The sequence below is a fragment of the Ischnura elegans genome, chromosome 3, assembly GCF_921293095.1.
Source record: "Ischnura elegans chromosome 3, ioIscEleg1.1, whole genome shotgun sequence".
Classification (NCBI taxonomy): Eukaryota; Metazoa; Arthropoda; class Insecta; order Odonata; family Coenagrionidae; genus Ischnura; species Ischnura elegans.
Window position 1 is genome coordinate 25,712,653 of NC_060248.1, and position 20,162 is coordinate 25,732,814.

Consider the following 20,162-nt stretch of genomic DNA (forward strand, 5'->3'; position numbering starts at 1 on the left):
CTGCATACTAAACACCCTCGGATTCCCACTCCTAATGGTTTTCGCCCCATCGAATTTTCACGGCGGCGATCGCGAAATCTGTATTCCCTGTGCGCGGTCACATTCTCCCTTTCGGATTATGCGATCCTTCGCCACGTAGGACGCTAAATTCGTCCCATGTATTAGTTCTTCGACATGGCGACCCTGACCCGAGGAATATTTTTAACAGAAAATCATCCAAAGCAATCTCAAAGAGCCCAAGTAAGGGATAACCATTTCCAACTGAATGGAAACAGTAATGAAATAAAACAGAACGTGATATTCATGACCAGCGGACTACATGTAGGAGGTCACAGTTCGTTCTGCAGAAGCTTGGTTTTTAGCTGCCTCTTCGCTCGCTTTTAACGGTCGGTTTTTCAAAAACATCCGCAGTGCGGGAATAAGTTCAGAGCGATCCATTCCTCCCAAATAATTGCCAGAGAGTATTTGCACTCGCGAGAAATAGCATGAACAAGCTGGAAGAACCAGAAGGATAAAAAAAATCTCGACTGCCGATTGGTCATGCATAAAGTGCACATCAATCAGAGCATAAATGAACTAAAAACCCTAACTTTGAATGATAAGCATAAATTCCCCCCTCATCCGGGCAAAACATTAGGAAATATCCTACAGTTTCATGATCTAGTTCTCTCAGAAATTCTCCAAAGAAGTTGATCAAAGACTTCTCCTGTCACTGGCTTCCCAAAATTTCATTTCTTAAATACGTCTATGTAACCAAATAATTTTGCTTAAGCCTACTGTGAGTACTTTCACTAATTCATCGCACGGTTCTGCAAACTATTCTATCACGCCTGCCAAAATCGATAAATAATAATGTACCGGATACGTCTGACTTAATCTTTCAGATCTTCAGGCTGGTTTTTGAAAATTTTATTCCCCTTGTATTTCATTTCCGACCGTTCATCAAAACTCGCACTCCATTCTGACTACAAAAATATTATATTCCAAAGCTCGAGTGAATTTCCTATTCCTATATCGAGTTCCCGCGGTCAGATAAAGTGCTCTGCCCTCTGAAAGCATTTTCTAGAAATCATCGGGCACTTTTAAAAAGTATTTTTATCGCCGAACTCGAACTTGACATCGAATGGTCTAAGATCGGCGTCGCCCTAAAAAAAAACATGAAGCAACACCTCAGGAGCTTTCCAAGAAACCTTTCTCCAAAACATGGAGAAAGGTTTCTTGCTTGGCCATATTTCTTGTGGAAACGTCGACAAACGTCAGAAGACCCGTGTCAATGCCAAAGATGTACGAACGCGAACACCAAGGCGAGGCAATTCAACATGTGCCTCTGCGTTATAGTGAAGGTGTGCACTGCACGCGAAAAATAAATCCCATTCGGTTTTTTCCGGCACCCTCTGCCACTTGCCATTCCCCTCACGTCCACGCCGTGACGACAAACGAATGAAAAAATATGAAAGGCGTGTTTTGCGTTCGCACACCCGCACTCTCCTTCTGCCGCCCACATGCCGTGGATGCGTGGGAACGGTTAGCACGTATAGCGAAGGCGCGGGGAGTGGAATATCACGCCCTCTCAATGACGCCAACACAGTTCAAGTTCAGAAATTCAAGTTCAAAGATACTGTACGCGAATCCTTTCACCTCCTCTGTCACTTCGTTTTGGAGACGTAAAAAATAAACGATATCCATAGGAATCAATGGCTTTATGTATTTCCATGCTATCAAATAATCTTCAGGTTTATTTAATCATTTTCAAATATTGCGCGCACTATATACATTTTCACATACATGTTTGCAAGGGTATGATCCTTGGTATTGCGTACAGCATTTATGCATTTTCCACACCATGTTGTTAAGAACAATGGACGGGATTGAATGGGGATAAAATTTAAACATCGCATTTTAAAACAGAATATCAGTAGAGACTGAATTTTTTCATAAATAAATGCACTTCTATCCCACTATGTCCCAACATTTATAGTTCATTGCTTACCTTTAGGATTAATCTCCTTCGTGCATGTGATGGACAAATATTACGCAAGTCCTCGATACGATTTCATTCATAATTCTACACTGTTCATCTGTCAACAACCTATATACCCTACTCCAAATAGAAATGATTCGAGCATTGTGCTAAGGACACTCTGTCAAAATTGTATAGATACGATTACCAGGTAAATGGTAAATTTTAATTGCTTAAAAATCATTTAATGCTGTCCGTTCGAGAAAATAATTACGAGACATTATTATTTAAAGTCAAATATGCCCTTCCAATTGTACTACATCGGCAGGTCACCAAAAATTACAGGAATTTTATTCTTTACTCATGAAACCTGACTGTAAAAATCCGTATCTTTGTTGAAGCTTTCGCGACTCATTATAGCTGTTGATGATGTTTTTCTCGGGTGTGCCCCGCGTACTTATTGGGTTTGTTGACCGACGTTTCGTGACAGTTGCTGGGCACCTTTTTGAGGGAATAAGGCTAGTTTTTCCGAGGAGGGTATTTGTAAGGGTTCATAGAGGAAAGGAGTGAAAAAATGACCTGCAACGGCCTAGAAACGTCAAGCAATAAACCGGATAAGTACGCAGGACACCACTTAAAAAAACAATATCCACAGCAATAACAACTCGCATTTCTTTCAGGACATTTTGGCGATATTAGGCAAAGCATAAGTTGTCGGTTAAATGCTGATCAACGCTATAAGATACATTTTGTTTTGATAAAAGACTAATATCGTCATCACTGGTCAACAATCTTAATCTTAGATATGTTTGACGCAGCTCTCCACTTAATTGTCTTATTAGATAATCTTTTTACTCCTGCGTATTTCTTCTCTTTCACATTCTAATGGAAACTTTGCCATGCCAAAAGAATCATGTCTCCTAAAAATTAAATCGAAGAATTTATAAATGTCGTATTGACAAAAATATAATGTGATGTTCATTAAAACTTAGCAGTTATGATAAAAATATAGCGTAAGCACATCACTACACTATTTTTGAGTGAGCTAATGAATCATAAATAGGTGTCAAAAACCTTTGGCTACATGAAAATTATCGGCTAAACTAAAAATAAAAGGTTTGAATAACCCAGGTTATCTCTGCCTATTAAAAAGTAATGACGCTATAATAATTTAGCTTTCAGCTTATATTGGATGTCGTCCTCACATTTTGTGATGAAATATGAGAAAAGAATGTTTTTTTTTAATCGTACAGTCGCGAACCTACCTCCTTAAAAATGTAGCTTTTATTTTATATATTAAGATAAACAATTATACATATCACGTTACGAAATACACGAATAAAAAATATTTTGGCCGGAGCACTGCCATATATCCCGGATATATGGAGATGAACTGGTCATAGGAATTCTTCTGACTCAACCCCGAGGCAGTACTCAAGTCTCCCGCAATTAGAAATGCAAAAATAGCATTTTGGATTATCGGAAGTGGGAGTTTGACGTGAGCAGTGATTGCCTCCCACTTTCATATGCGTTGCCCACGTTTATTTTTAATTTGACCAGGACGTAAGCAAGAGATCACCGAAACGCATTTAGACGGAGTCTTTGCGAAAGAAGCAAATTCGCTCTTTGCGGTCAGAGTGTGGGTGACCAATCCGGTCAGCAATTTCCTAACACGCTAGGTCGGTGTCAAGTGCGCCGCATTAGCAGTTGTTACCAAAATATTGAAAAATCAATCGCACGAAACTGAAAATGCTTTGAACCTCACAAGTAAATGAAACATTTCATGAGCTATTACTACTGTAGTTATATTTGTTTGATTTTTGCTGTTTTAGTGCAGTTTTCGAAAATGCAGTTTTAAACTTTTTTCAACACTTATATGCATTGGAATTGATAAAATTATTTTTATTATTTCTTTCTGTACACATTAGCACATTCTTACTATTTAGATATGCCGTCATTGGCGTGAGAACGTTGCCCTTTTTCATATATTTGGTGTCTGATGCGTCCAGAGCTTTACGTTAAAAAAAATTCAATTTCACATATATAACTAGATTTTAGTTTAGAAAAGGCTAGTTTTTCCCTGCACCAACATGACTGTTCAAGACTGAAAAAAACATTCAATTTCTGAAAAATGGGCGCAATTTAACGTTATGTAAGATAGTTAACTCATGGGATTTATTCATAATACCAATGCCAGTTGTATTTTATACTCTTTGAATGTTGTTTTCATTTTCATCTATACTCAAATAACGGGTGATTAATATCTTATTCTCTCGCATACCATTATCCTTGTCCACGCTTATTTGTCGTATTACGTTACACACCATTGATAAACATTTTTCCTCATCTAACCATCTTACACAGATAGCAGTATAAACCCTTATTTGTGGTTACATTTTTCCTATTCCTACCATTAATGCTGAAGTGCTTTTCTCTACGCATATTCTGGTTTTCCATTCACTAGAAAAACCCTCATTCAAAAACGTTTACATGAGAAATACATTAAGGGGTAAATGCTTGACCATAATATTAAATTTACTTTTACATGATTCAGTTGTTTGGAAGTGAGAAGTGTTTGTAATCATACTTTTACCTTTTAAACACATATCTCAATCTAACCAGAATATTCAGGTCTGTTCTTCGGTCGTACTAAGACAGCATAACTTTTTCTGTACTGTAGGATTTCAAGCTTCCACATCTTGTAACCCCTCATGAGAACGGTATATCCTATCTTTCACAAAAACTACCCTCCAAGTGAGCCATTAATGTTACAATAGTTGTTGATAATAAAGCTTTACAGCATACTGTTACCATGGCATTTGTCTTTCAGCCTCTATTGTAATTTAATCGGAGCGCAAGTTTTTATTTGTAAATAGTTACCCTTCATTTGAATCATCCCAAAAATTAGATGGTTCAGGGGAAAATTTTTAATTAAACATTTCATGTTCAAAGATCTCCCTTAGGTGTAAAATTCGTGATAAACCCATTTTCTTGGCCAATTACGGGAAATTGACATAGTTTTCCGCGGTTTCTCTCATCCGCAGAGACCCCCAGTTGGCTGGACCTTCCGTCGCGGGAAGGACGAGCCAACTGCAGGCGGAGGACCGGACCTGGCCAAGGAGGTCGTATCTTCCGAATACTGTGACATAACGTAAAAGTAGGAAAGAGCATTTCAATCCTCTCCCCTCATGGCTCATGCACAAACAATGTTGCCGTTTTCGGTGATTTTTTCACTCCCTATCCTACCCCTGGTTGACTACATTAGTTTATTTCTCGTACCCATTTTTCCGCAAGGCAAGGGTGTAAATACACTTCTAAAATAATGTAGTATCCACTGCCAACACTAATGGAAGAGTAAGAAGCGCAAATAGGTCCATGGTGATAGCTATGTCACTTCCAGGAACCCTGGATGGAACATTCGGTGGGAAATTGGAAAAATAAACCAAATTTTGTGGAAAATATTAAGAGGTTTAGCATAGTTTATCTTGATACTGAAATAAATCCGAGCATTCACGACTTCATGCCTATAATTTCGGATTATTCCCAATAAAAAAATGGCAATATTTCATAGAGTGACACTAATAAATTAGAATTATGTTATCAATTATTTAATTTGCGTCTACACCTGATACCCAATTTAAATCTTTTTAGAGCATTTAACCAGCCCTAAGCCGTTGCAAAATGATAGAAAAAAGGGTTAAAAAATTCAAAAGCTGAACTCAGGTAAAAATCAAATTTCAGCTCATGCTCATAAAGAGTTTTTCTTCGGCTTAAATGCACCGTAGGTTTATGCAAACACTCACATGGGATGGAGCAACCATGTTCATATTAAATACAGGCTCATGCTATAGACGCCAAATTCGTAGAACATGAGGGAGAACAAATTATATTCATTAAGTGTTATAGATTTTGCTTTTTTCTTGTATTCCACCAAGTCTCATGCCTCACAGTAGCGTAATGAAGGTTGTTGCCTCGCTTAGCACACGTCATTAAGGATGGTGATAGAAGAATATCATTTAAATAATGTATGTATAATACTGGTGAATGTATTTTCGCTAAAGCATTCCAAAGATATAATATTTATGTGCATAGATTGAGTTTTTGAAAATTGCCACTTATTCCGGCGAATACGAGTTTTGCACTCCAATTATGTCATCAAAACAAATTGGAAAGCAAAATTTTCATTCTTGACATAGTTGCACAATGTGTAGATAGCATTACACATTTGCTGTCGCATCACCAGCTAGAAATACAGGATAAGATATTATAGGCTTGTCGTCACTTAGCTGGATTTTATTTCAATTTAGAGGGTTGCACAGAGAGAAAAATAAAAAAATGTTATTACCATAAAAGAAAAGAGTAACCTGTTTGCCTTCACAAATAAAATTTGAAAAACACAAAGGGATATTCTAATCTGTTAATGTTCATATACTAAAAATGGATTTCAAAAGGAATATTACGTTGTTTACTCGAATATTCCCTAAGTTAAAGGAGAGAGAGGTAGGCCCTTACCACTTTCGCTTCTCAAAGGGACTGTCTCTTTGAGCTCCGCCGTGGAGGAGGCATGAATAACGAAAGAGAGCGACTCATGAGAAATAAATCCATTTGAAATAAAAGAGCATTCGGTCCATTATTCAATGGGATGGAGGCTGATGGGAAGGAGTCTGGCCAAAATCATGTATTACAGCCATGGATGGGGGAAAAACCTGGCATACAACAACGCCCTTTCTCTTGCGGTGTACCGCCATCTTGGACGACCTCCAACAGCTATCTCGACTATTATGAGTTTTGATTGTCCTCTTCTCTAAACGACTTAACCCCTTCTATGAAGTAAATCGTCTCGACCATATAGTACGGCAATATGCTCTCTCTTGTGGGTGTCTGCGCTCGAAAATTACGACTCGTATTGGGAGTTTTTCCGCCAGCTTGAAATGGAAATGCAATTTCCATGGTCTTAGAGCCTCTTCAGAGAAGTTGATGTGAGCTTAGGTATATAATATAAAAATTCACCTCTTGACGAAGGGAAATGTGAGTTTTTATGATGATCAACACTGTTTGCATTTTTAATTTTCGCTGTAGTTCGCTAATACTGCCTCCATAAAATGATTAGGTACTTATTCTCAAATTTGCCTAGTGTTGATTGCTGTATCGTAACATTCAAAGGCGTTTCAATACTCCTCAATTGAAACTTTTTTCCGACTGATTTTGTCCTGATGTTTATAGCATCAAACTGGCGAGCTCTTTTTCAACCCGGGTGAATCATGGTCTCACTTTTTTTTCAAATCATAATATGTATCAGTTGATAGAACGGTGAGATAAAAATTCTTAATGATCTTAAGTTCTTGGAGTTTAGGCAAAATAATATAAATTCTTGATTGGCGAATGGAAAGTTTTATATCGTAACATTCAGACATTCATCAAGGTTCAAAATGAGGAATATTTGTCCAAATAAAAGAGCAGTCTTCTTCAGTTGCAAGTGAATTATGTGCTCAATATTATGGCCTATTACAGTCTTAAATAGAGTAATACATTGATTTCTTGGAGTGAGACTCACACACCCTATGAGTGTAATCTATGTATCATAAAATCCCCTAACGACCACTCATTCATTCATTCACTCACCTATACGAGACGAGACGAGATACGGCAAAAAGTCTAATGAAGACCCCCTCTAAAATTGTCTGAAACCCCAGGAAAAATTATGAAAACACTAAATTTACAATTATTTATCTGTCTATTCATCTGAAATTGAGTATGGGGATTAGTTCAAAAAATGGCCACCAAATTCCAATGGCGGCGCGGCAGTCATACAAACGAACAATCATAGCAACATATTTGTTTATGCAAACAAGAGGAGCTAAATTGGGAAAGAAGATAAAGGAATTAAAACTAAAAACTGATAAATATAAGGAAGGAAATTAAGAAAGTAATATTTGAAGTGTATTTCTTTGCTTCTTCTTTCCGCAAGAACAAACATCTGTTTAAATCAAAGCACATTCAAATGAAAAGCGGAGAAATATAAGGTAGGAAGTTAGTTGTTGTTTTTGATATACTACATCGAAAGTGTGGTGGTTATTAATATCAAAGTTAACAAGTGCACTAAATGCCAATTTAGAAATATGATTCGTGCTGTTGACTATAGTTCGTATCTTGTTGACGATACACGATTGTAGTAGAAAGACTTTCAAACAAGTCTTACATAATATAGGTAGGTAAAAATGATTTTATTTTCATTTTTTGTGATGGTGATAACTTTTTATTTTTGTTTACGTTCTTTTTTCCGTTAATGTCCTTTTTAATGTACAATGTTATCCGTGAGCTGCAGGAGTGAATAGGCAGTGAATAATACAATATGTAAGATACGTGCAAATAAAGGTATTTCTTTTTCAATTATTTGTCTTGCAAAAATCACGTTTCCTTGAGTGACTAATATTCAACTGTGTAAATTATCGAAATCTTGACATTCACAATGTCTTGTACACCAAAGGCTGTGATCCGTTACTCACCAGATTTATTGCGCATTGCGTTGGATATTAAAGCTGAGATATTTGTGTATCCCGATTCATTAAAACTTTAAATAGAGGTACTTCTGAAGTGAAATCATTCGCGATCACGATAAATAATATTTCGATAAAATTCGTTATACTAGCCCCAATTCATGCTAAGGCGCATTTGTTTCTAGATATTGATATTCAGTCCCAACGTAATTCGCTTACGAAGGGGAACAGCTGTTACATCTTATTCGTATATCAAGAATTTGGTTGAGTTTCGTGGAAAATAATTAATAAACGTGTTTTTAATTGTAATTCGTAAAGTCGTTATGTTATGATATTACGTATGCATTGGGTGTTACAGTGGAACGTGGTCTCAACGTTTTTTGTATTTGAATTGAATAAGTTAGAGATACTCGAAGAAATTTATTTTACTTTTTTAGCCCCTCAGAAAAACGTTTCTCTTTATAAATATTTACATTCATATTGTAGCCTACGTACCATGCGCTCGTTTTACGTGAAAGTGGAAATATTGCTTATACCTAAGCTAGGCAGCTTAAAAGTAAACGATCCTTAAGTAACAAGTAGCAAACAAAAAGTGTAAGACCCCCCACAGTGAGCATAACAGGCCGCAGGCCTTTTTCGGGGGGGCCTAGGGGGGGCAGAGCCCCCCCAGCGAGCAAAGCGAGTTAAATTCATACAACCCTTTATATTTTTAAATGACGTGAACTTTGTTTTTAAGACGTATGTTTGATCTCATCTAAGTCACACGATTTTTATAAAAGTAGTTTACCTTAGAATAACCAAAATTCTACTCAGTTAATCTATTGATTTCCTGTCTTAATTTATATCGAATATGATGAACAAGTTGAATCTACTCGTCAGATTTACTAATTTCTAAATAATATAAAGTAATGGGAAAATATCATTTTATTTGGAATTATGAACATAAACATATGGTTTCCTTCTTTATTATTAACAACCGAAAAATATTCCTTCTTTAGATGGTATTTTACAGATTTTCCCCCTTAAGTGAGTATGCGAGTCAAAAATGCTGCTACTCCAATCTTAGCATCGTAAGACCATTTTCAGCGCTGCAATGGGTAAATTTTCCGCGCTATGTGTCCTATTTCTTTCCTCGGAGTCTCCCTGTTAAATACGAGATGATGTTGCACAGATGATGTAGTGCAGTACGCCACACTCCATTTTCTTGAGTCATTGCATAGTCGTAAAATATATTTTCCGGAAAAGGAAAAGAACTCTTATAGTATGGCTTACATCCTCATCCATTCTCTTTTCACTGTGAGGCGGATAACCACTCATCTTGTCAACTGCGGCAGGGAAGATAGCGCGTTTGTAATGACTCCAATGCTTCTGTGTCATGCAGTTTCCTTATGTCAGGTGTCTTATCTTTCGTGAAGGCATGTTTGTACTTTTCCGGTATACTTTTTATAGAGCTTATTTCATGCATAGATTGATTCCATAAGCACAATTTATTACACGTTTTGTTGTATCAGCTTTGCTGGGTCTTTTTTGGGAAAATACTGGCCGACACTTCTCCACTACATATTCCTTCTAATGCCTTTGAAACGGATGTTAAGTTATCTAACTATAAAAATCCAGCATTTGAGATATGTGACCCTTACAGTTTCCATTTTATGCTCATTATTCTCGCGATTTTTCAAGTAAAAATGGTGTATAGCATAGGTATAAAATGTAAGGCATTTAAACAAAAGATATTTTTTAAACTTCACCTGTCTTCATTACTTCATTCACTTTCCTTCTTCAGCGAGTCAGAAGTCGTATTAGGTTCAATTAGATTTTATAGTGAGGGGCGGAGGGATGGAACAAAAAGGTCTTTGTGCACTGGCATTTCTTTCTGGTCCATTGTTCCAGCCCAATGTTTTAAACATACTGGCCACTTGCAGAAAGCAGACAAAACCACCAAAGTTAAGGTATGAATGGACACCCTTCCAACCTTAGTCCAGGCCCAACACTTTCTAACTGCAGTATTCTTGCGGAAATCGGTATGTCAATGTCGCTAAGCTCTTGCCCCAGAAGGCATATTAATCTGTACTTACTATACATGATCCCAATTCGTTTCTCTCACCTTCCAAACGTCTTTCCTTCTCCTACGATATTCTCCAACATCCCCTTTCTCCTTAGTACACCTCACATACACAAAAAGTCGTAATGATATGAAAAAACTTTGTTTTATGCCACCAACCCCAATACCTATTAAAAGGTATGACTAGTTTCGATGCAGCGGCGTCATCATCAGGTAAATGACGCCTCTGCGTCAAAACTAGTCATACCTTTAAATAAATTGGTGAAATAAAACTAAGTTCTTTTCATTTCATCATTAAAATGAACTTTCACCAAGTTGAGGCGATAAAGGTAAACAAAAAAAACATCTTACCTAAACACACAATCTCGTTTTCATCGGAACTATAATTGTTGACGCGGTTTTTCAGACAAATATGACCAACATGCGGGCCTGCCGTGAGTGACGCACGATGTCTTCTGAGAAATGCAACTAAAAGGCGAGCAAGAGTAGAAGAGCACAAGTACCTGGAAGCAATCAGCGTCATGCGTCAATCTTCCCACGTTTGTTGCAATCCTTGCCATTAAAAAGTATCCCCGTAATTCCTGTACATTTCCATCGTAGGTTTTACCGCCATGGGGTGCCGCAGTGGTAGACGGGTTCGGGTGGAAGGGTGGTGTAGTGCTGGATCCATTCATTGGCCGCCTCGGATGGAAAAAATGAAAATCCTTTCTCCGTGGCGGCGGCGGCAGCGGCTGTCCCACGTGAGGTGGGGTAAAAAAGAGGGCGCAGATGTGGGTGAAGTGTTTGAGCGACGGAGACAGCGTGGCCTGGCTGGAGGAGAAAAAGGGTGGATCTTCCTGGGGATACGACACAAGAGGGATACTGGGGGTATAGAAATCGGATACTAACCCAAGCATCGCTGCGAGCCTTTAGTATTGGTCATTTGATAACTTAACTTCAAAGTTACCAAGGCTAAGAGGTTTTATAGTGCGAGTAAAGTGAACTTCTACGTTACGTTTATGTTACGCTAGACTACTTTTACTTTTTACAAATACGTTGGAGCTATTATAATTCCAGGTATTATTATTAAAAAAGTCGAAGGGTTAATATAGGTTCACATAAAGCCCAGGCTGTCACCCCTCACAACTAGGGCCTCCCTCTTGAATCCATAATAAGGCCTACTCCCTTTTATTTTACCTTAAAGTCTTATTCTTTGAATTCCCACCCGCTTTATTTATCTAACATTTTTCTAACACGGGTTTAATATCCCCTACCCATTCAGAACTGCCTCCATCCTCACCTTCACTCTTCTCCGTATCTCATCTAATACCTCGGACAATATAAGTTAACTACGTTAACTTTAAGTATGGCACATCAGAGTCACTAATCCGAGTCCCTCAAATATTATATATTCAGCGCAGCACAAGGCGTATTACTCCTTTACAAGAGGTAATGGGAACGAGGTGAAGCAAGTTGAATACTTATTTCGATAGCATGCTGGGTATAATTATGAAAGGAAATCGCCGAAATAGAGAATAAATTAGGCAAACAATATTTCACTATCGAATGAGATGTTTTCTTGGAGCTAATTTTTTGAGAGCAATTATTTCTTTAGCTAAGCAGTTTATATTACAGCAATATATAAGCGGGTACTTATAAAAGATTAACAGTTGACGACAGACATGAAGAGGCACAATACATAGTTAACCATCATACAAAATTTTTTTCGTGTGGTTCCTGATTACATTTTTTGATGCTTGGAAGCTGCAAATTGCTCCATAATGGTGGAATGGGCCATAAATACAATTCTGATGAATGCGTTAAATACGTAGTTTTCCCTATAATTAACTATATCTTAAGTTCATGTTTGAGCAAAATATGAGAATAAATTCTTCCAGATAAATTCTAAGAATTGCGGAAGAAAATTAAAGGAATAGAATCTTTTCAATCAGGTAAATGACAGGGCATTCGAGACATTTTGACCGGCGGTGACGTTGATTCCATTTAACTGTGACGTTAGCGAATCGATTCTAGGCTATAAATACGAACTATGATCGATTGTTAGCACAGTTTTCAAAAAACGTGCTGAGTATTTTGATTTGAGTCCTAATTGGTATAAATTATAATTTAATCTTGAAACTTATCGAGCCGATTCCCAAAATACATTATTATCACTATGACTATGACTCTTTAGACAAAGCAATCTTAAATTCACCACACTCACTAACCGATCACCTTGGAGTAGGTAGGAGTTTTCTTTAAACCCCTTGATATCAATATTTATGCCCCTCTCTTTACAGCAAATAATAAAATGCTACTAAGAATACTCCCTGCGCTCAACTGATACGAAATCCGAAAATGATATATCATTAAAAATCAGTGTTAAGTAGAGCAATGAGGGACCATAAAAATATCCCATCGTTCCATCTTTATTTTTTTACTCTGTGCACTCGGTTCGTAATCAAATGGAGAGGTGGGGAAGATAGGTCTGCTTACCCCGGCAGGAAAAGGCCTCGATGGGACTTGATCGAAAGGGAATCGACACTCGGGTGCACGCGAGGAAAAAAATAATGGAAAACAAAAGAAAAACTTTTCAATGGGAATCAAGTGACTATCGATTTTTGTATGAGGGTGGTGTGAATTTTAATGAGTATCACGTATGCGACAGTCTTATAGGTTTACTGCAAATTGGAATGCATTACTTAATAGCGTAACTTGAGACGGCTGAAGTGATTGTAGTAATTTCATAAAACAGTGGTATATGAAAAAAATTGTATTTTTTTCATATACCACTGTATTTTATTGAGTATTTCAAACAAGTTACCACAGAAAATGTCATAGAATCAAACATACATCTACTAATCGCCATTGATATTATTGCAGTAATTGCGGTCGAATTTATAAAATAATCGAAAATGGCAAAAATATTTATTTTCAATCAATGCTATTAAAAATGCTAGAGAATGAATTTAAACACGCCTGACCCATATTTGACGTTTTATTAACCTAATAACTAGTTATATAATCATTGAAAAATATTTCAAATTTAACGACGGATATCGATCTTAATACCTAAATTTTGTTTTTGTTTTTTTTTTGTTGAAGTCCTGAAACGCTTCAGATCCCTCCAATTCATTCCACACTACTATTACCTACAATTCAAATTTAATAATGTTGCTATATTTCTAAACTATTCTTGATTTCGCATGAGCTGAATAGGATAAATGCATAATGGAAATTAGTAGTTATGTAAGCGCAAATAAAATCATGCTAAGAATAGAGGAACATTCCCAAAATACATATTCGCTACCTTTAAAAGTGTGTAAAAATTAGTGTTACTGCTTAATTATATAACGCGCGCGATATTTTTAAGAATGCAAGATCATAATTTGGAACAAAAATTTTGATATGCACAGACACGAGTTATAAGGGAGCATTTTACTCTCTTTGTGGGGGGAAAAGAGACTCATCGGGAAGCTTGGAAAATCCATATCATTCTTTGTCACATGAAGTGTGAAACCATGTCCCGCCATGCAATATAGGTATGAAGGTACAATATATCTCATTATTATCAGATGAGAACGCATAAATACTGCTAAAGTTGTCTTTTGGGGTAATGTATCTCTTATTAACATATTGAAATTTTCAGGACGTAAATAGGAAGGTCTTGCTATACTTTTCCTGTATTTTGAACTCGAAATTTTTCCCTCTATATATTTCCATTTAATTTTTCTAACTTTGAGTCATAGGAAAATGTTGCGGAGGATAATTAACCACACTTAAATGAAAAATACACCGTTTCAGTTATCTAGGGGTAACCGTCATTTTATGGTCATCTTTAATAACTCGGGTTTAGATGGATAAGCGTTGAAATGTCGTGACATGTTTCATTAAAGGGAAGAAGAAGTGTTTTTATTTGCATAATCGTGATATCTCAACTTTTCAAAGAGTTTGTAAAGTGTCACCAAAACACGGCCGGCTGAGAGAAAAGTGATGCGTCCTATTACTTTTATACACTAGCGTTCAAATGAGATTTAATTTTAATCAACGTGGAAGACTTCGGAGGAGCAGTAACAGCTGTTTCTCCCCATCCATCGGATGAGGGAGTTGCCCTGATTGTTTTCATCGCCTGTGCGTCGAGTCGCGGTCGCCCCCAAGGGCCTTCAAGCGGTCGTCGCCTCCTCGTCCCGTAGTGGTCGATGCTCCACGGTGATTCGATCATCTCCGCCCGGAAGACAAAAAAATCACAATGTCAACGGTGAGGCTCGTGGCACGAAGAGGGTAGGAAGATAGAGAAGAGTATCTCTCGCCCGCAGGGATGCTCGTGTTAGCGAAGGGACGACTTAAGCTCACATTTTTAGTAGTTTTATTGGGATTGATCAGCCCTGGTGGATATTAACGTCTAAAATACGTATTATAAATAATAATTGCAATATTCGCACGTTCATTATTACAGGTTATCCATAAATTCATATTACAATTATATTCAAAGTACGCCATGATTTAGAAAATTTACTTAGCTATTTCTAATGTGAGTTACGCCCAAATTTATACTATAGTTTTATTCGCACTTATCTGTTATTTTTGTATTGAGCAGCCCTATCGTTATCTGACGTCAAAAGTAAGTGTTCTAGAGGAGGCTTAGGGTTACTCACACTTTTAAAACTGAAAATATTTGTTGATCCCGCCGTTATACTGATTTCGAGTCAACATAATTATTCAAAGAGGAAATTTACTAGCAATTATCAATAAATAAGAGGTCGCCTGAATCCAAATGCAATCCTTACACCCTTATAGGAGTGTCATATTCAATTTTGCAACTTCCCAGTCTAATTTTATAAAATATATTCCATCTAATGTCTATCTTCACCAAAGATAAAGGTGCGATTGGGTTTAGTTAAATATTCACTTTACAGTAAAGTAAATACGCAATGCATCAATATCGCACCGCTAATCTCGCGATGAATTACTCATTTACAAATTACGATATCTTCTTGAAGTTTTCGTGGTATAAAGACCAGATCCGTGTCCAAATTTAACTGTGCCACAATTTTAACAATTAAAGTCAACAATTTCTTTGATGAAGGCATTTTTGATTCGGGATATAGAAAATTGTTGACAAATATTTACTCTATATTCCCTGAAAATTTCTTGATGATATACTTTAATTAGTTACAAACGAGTAATTAATTTTTCGGGAGGGAGTAATGCGTCATGTTAAGGAGAATTATACTAAAACATTATTATTACTAATCAAAACCTGAATGGCAATTGGAAATGTTAGACATCAGAAATTTATGCCTGTGAGAATGTGGAAATATCTAATTTAAATAAAAATTAGATGCACCGAGAATTTTTGGCGAATTTGATAACATCGCATGATGTGTCGCCTCGTGGCCATTCCGTTAGTGTTCACGGCGTAGCAGATTTTCCAGTACTGCAGCCGATCTGGTAGCTCGAATAGACAAAGATTTTGTCGTATATACCAGCACATTTTATTTTATAATCTAATTAAGTTTTTAAATCATTTTTATTGAGTGTTTTTCAATACAATGTTAGGGTGGTTCATGCAATTTATCCAAATCTGATGGTTCAGATTATCCAGGCTTCTTTACAGAAGAGGTTACATACCGTCCTTAAAGCCTGGCACAGGATACTCCTCCACACGTCATTAAAATGACGCATTAGAATAATATCAAGATCATAATGCGGTTGTACAGGTTAAGAACTCTTCAGAATACATCCAGTTACGATATCCAATGCCAATAATGTTGTTATTCAAATTAAATCTTAAATATCCGATTTTAAACTGTTTTATTATGAAAACTGTACAAATATATCTATATATATCTTTATGGAATTACATTTCGCAATGTAACATTTCATCGTCTTTTTATTATTTAGGAAGCCCTTTTACACTGCGTGACTCTTATATAAAAGAATTTGTCAGTAAAATAACTGATAAACGTAGCAGATGAGTTATTTAACCTCCCGCACACAGTTTTATCTAGTTCGCCCGTAAAGTTTAGTCGATAACTGCCAAAGAGAGATTAAAATTTTAATAGATCAAGTAGGGATGGGAAATGATTGCATTGGGTCCAAAAACCATTAGCAATTCAGTATTAGAGCTGATAATTATTTCAGTACTTAAAATGAAAGCACTAACGAAGAGTTGGTATTGCTTAAATTTTGCCAATTCATTGTTAATTCGATAAAATACCTGGTGCCAATGCAGTTCTTTCTATCCCACGCGGGCATGCAAATTTGAACATGTGTCCGGCACCCATGAGACAGATATATATCCATGGATTAGAGAGCTAAAGTGGAATACTGAATAATTAGTTTCAGTCTAGTTGTAAGTTTGTGTATAATTTAATTGCTAATTTTTTAACCACTTGAAAAATCAGATCTTAACTGAGTGCCGCCCATCCCTACAGCGGTTTCAGAGGCGGAAAACATTTTTCCACGCCTCCCCACTCCAGAGTTCCGTCATAAATTATACGCCAGGAACATTATAGAGTGGGAAGGGGGGGAAAGTGGCCATGACTAACAAAGCGTGACAACCAATGGAGGGAGGATGGTCCGCACAACAACCGAAAATATTGCTCCTTAGTCAGCAGAGCGCGGAACAAAAGAGAAACAGCGAGCGAATGCAGAGCTTGCACTTTTTAAAGAGGAGGTTTTTGGAAGTGCCACAGTGCATGAATTAAAAGAATCCAGGAGGAGAAGTGGTGGGTGGGATATGGTCCCAGGCCTCTTGAAGCAATTTATGAACAGCCCTTTTAGAGAGAGCAGTGGAATTATATCCCCAGGCATTCCGGCGTGTTTTGCCATTGATTTTGTGTCAAGGACAGAGAGAATCGTTCCTGAGGATCCATCAAAATATATGCCATTTCTTTCGACTGATATTTTTTTACTTCCCCCTTCCTGATCTTCCTGATATCATTCTTGCTGATGTCCTAACGCCCCCGCCTATCGAGGCGTCTCATAGGATATTATGCAGATATGGATTGCAGCCGCGAGCGAACAAGGATAATCTCTAACGGTAATAATTTAGTGTCCTTAAAAAATTCATCTTCCACTTAAGGTGCATTTCATTCCCAGCAAAGTTGCAAAACTATTTTATTTTATAGGTATGAATTAATATGGAATGATAACGCCTTATTCTTCATGCCAATGTTTGCTAGGGCTAATACGGGAAAAAAATTGGACAATACTATGATGTTACTCTCCCGATGACAGGATCATTCTCACAAAACTTGACAATCATTCCTATACTCAACATTGATCGGCAATCAAGAAGCGCCATAAAATTAATCATGTTGCCCCGCCGTCGTTTATAAATGCAGTTACATGAGCCATGCTATAATTAAATAAATGTCCATCCTAATTTTCTGTGAAAGCAAAGTTGCAAGCTCAGTTTTCCGATGAATTTGGTGGGTTATAAAAGTACATGGTGTTATTTAAGCTTTTTTTTCTATTCTAGCGTCAACTCGGAACTCATAAAAAAATTTTGTATCATCCAATAAATATTTATTCTGTGCTGAATGCGTGATTCAGATTAAGGGAGGCAATTCACAACTACCGACATCATTGCGACTACGTTATAAAGGTGCGGAATTTAAAATTGAATATATTGGTGCTATAATATAGAAATTAAACACCTTAAAAATAAGCTTATCAAGTGTTAATTTTAAATTTTCGTAACTTTTTTTTTCAAACATCACTACTGAATAAAATGAACCATGTCTTTCACACCACAATGAATGACATGCTAAAATTACTGAAAATAAACCATGAGCGTATTGACAAAAAAGCGTTTTATTAACTGAGGAAAGAAGGCAAGGTCGATTAAAAGTAGAGAATCGTAACAACAGTTTCTTCATATCGCATATTTCAGAGAGCAATAAAATATAATAAGTACTTAACGCTAAATCGAATGGATAAGGAAAGAGGAATTTACATACCGAAAATAAATAATGAAAATGGGAATGGTTGAACTCTCTAAATGGGGTAGTTTCCTTCATCAAAGAAAACGAAAGGCATTGATTGCCATTCGTAACCCAACATTAGTGTATTCATAATGTTTAATAGAAGAAACTGGTATTTTACTGCTAAAATGCATATTTTTTAGAGCTAGACACTTTCATTATTCTCCTTATTTAAGTTTTATGAAGTATTCGTTTTATTTTAATTATACATCAATGAATATATTTTCCATCAAAGCCAAAATGAGGGGTTGCTTCGGATGGTGGTGGGGCTGAGAGAAAGAGGGGGAATTTGAAACTTAAGCTGGCAAAAAAATTGTTAATTTTCGAATGGGATAAATTTGCAGGCTAAATAGACGAGTTTAGCCATTTAACTGAATCATGATATCCAGTGGGATCAGCTTCATAGAATTGGAAGTCGGTCCTTCAAACATACTGTAATTAGCTGTTATAATTATCCCATTAATTCCGCTTTGCAATATGATCCATAATAATACATTAATAATTATTAATATCTATTAAACATGAAAAGTTTATCATATTAATAAAAGCATTAAAACTATTGGCAAAGTGTTACAAACAGATATTAAATTCGTAAATTTTACATCGTTGCTAACCACATAGAAAAGTACAGATTTAATTTGAGGTTCCCGGTGCCCTAGCTTAATAACCGTTTTTCATTTGTATGACTAAAACCATGAAACTTGGTCTATAAACCCCCCATAAATACAGTATATGTACCTATATAACCTAAGGCTCCCTTTTCGGATAAACTTTTCTGAACTGAAAAGACTAAAAAAAATCGTCGAAGATTTCTGGAAGCTATGCCATCTACCGTAAAACTTTACGGGCTAAAGTTCTTGCTACACTTTGAAAGAACGCTAACCATATTTTAGCCCATAATATTCTGGGTAAGATACAGGTAAGGTACAGCATATTTCATGGAACATGAGGATAGGAAATTTTATGAAGTACGCGGAGGAGAAAACATATAAGAATATAGGAGAACATTATCTCAACACAAAAGATGAACTCTACCGAATATTTCTCTTTGGACAACTTGTAGTTATTCTCAGCCTTTCAAATCATTAATTATTTTATCTCATGATTCCAACTCACTAGTCTGAATAAATAAAATACGTGTAATAGAAAGAAAAATACAGATAAAACCATGCGTTTAAGGCTATACTACCCGATAGAATAGAAAGAGAAGGTGAATACTTCTACATATATTTGATGATATTTACAGTTATAATCTCTTCCACTAGGATATTTTTTTCATTTGAAGACTTTTACTATAACTTTTAAAAAGCTGTCCTGATTTTCTGAATTATCAATACAATTAATATCCTATAGGTATGGATGACATTATGATGTATTTTTTTAGAACTTTATGAGGAAATACTTCGGAAAATCTCTCCCCATAAAATTCTTCAGCGGTGGAAAAAAAAGGATGGATGGAAAAGGTAGAAAGCATCGATTAACTTTTAAACGTCCCATCGATAGGCCTATATCATCAGAAAGCACCATTAAAATACGTCTATTAGTAACAACATGACTATAGTGAATGGAGACATGGCTGACAATAAATGAGAAATCGAGTAGTGACAAAATGCGATTTTGTCTTAATTTTCGCTCCATGCCTTAATGATCCCGTTAATTCATGACGTTTGATA

At 36.4% G+C, this 20,162-nt stretch overlaps 1 protein-coding gene across 6 annotated transcripts in view; it reads left to right on the forward strand.

The window, feature by feature from the left end:
• LOC124155560 (protein FAM184A-like) overlaps positions 1 to 20,162 on the forward strand; it is a 369,522-nt gene that overhangs the window by 135,722 nt on the left and 213,638 nt on the right. For 5 of the 6 annotated variants that reach the window (XM_046529496.1, XM_046529497.1, XM_046529493.1 and 2 more), the window contains exon 7: positions 5,005 to 5,082. The exons of the other annotated variant lie outside the window; for it this stretch is intronic. In XM_046529496.1, the coding sequence (XP_046385452.1) occupies positions 5,005 to 5,082 (78 nt within the window). The remainder of the gene's footprint in view (positions 1 to 5,004; positions 5,083 to 20,162) is intronic. 6 annotated transcript variants of the gene reach the window in all.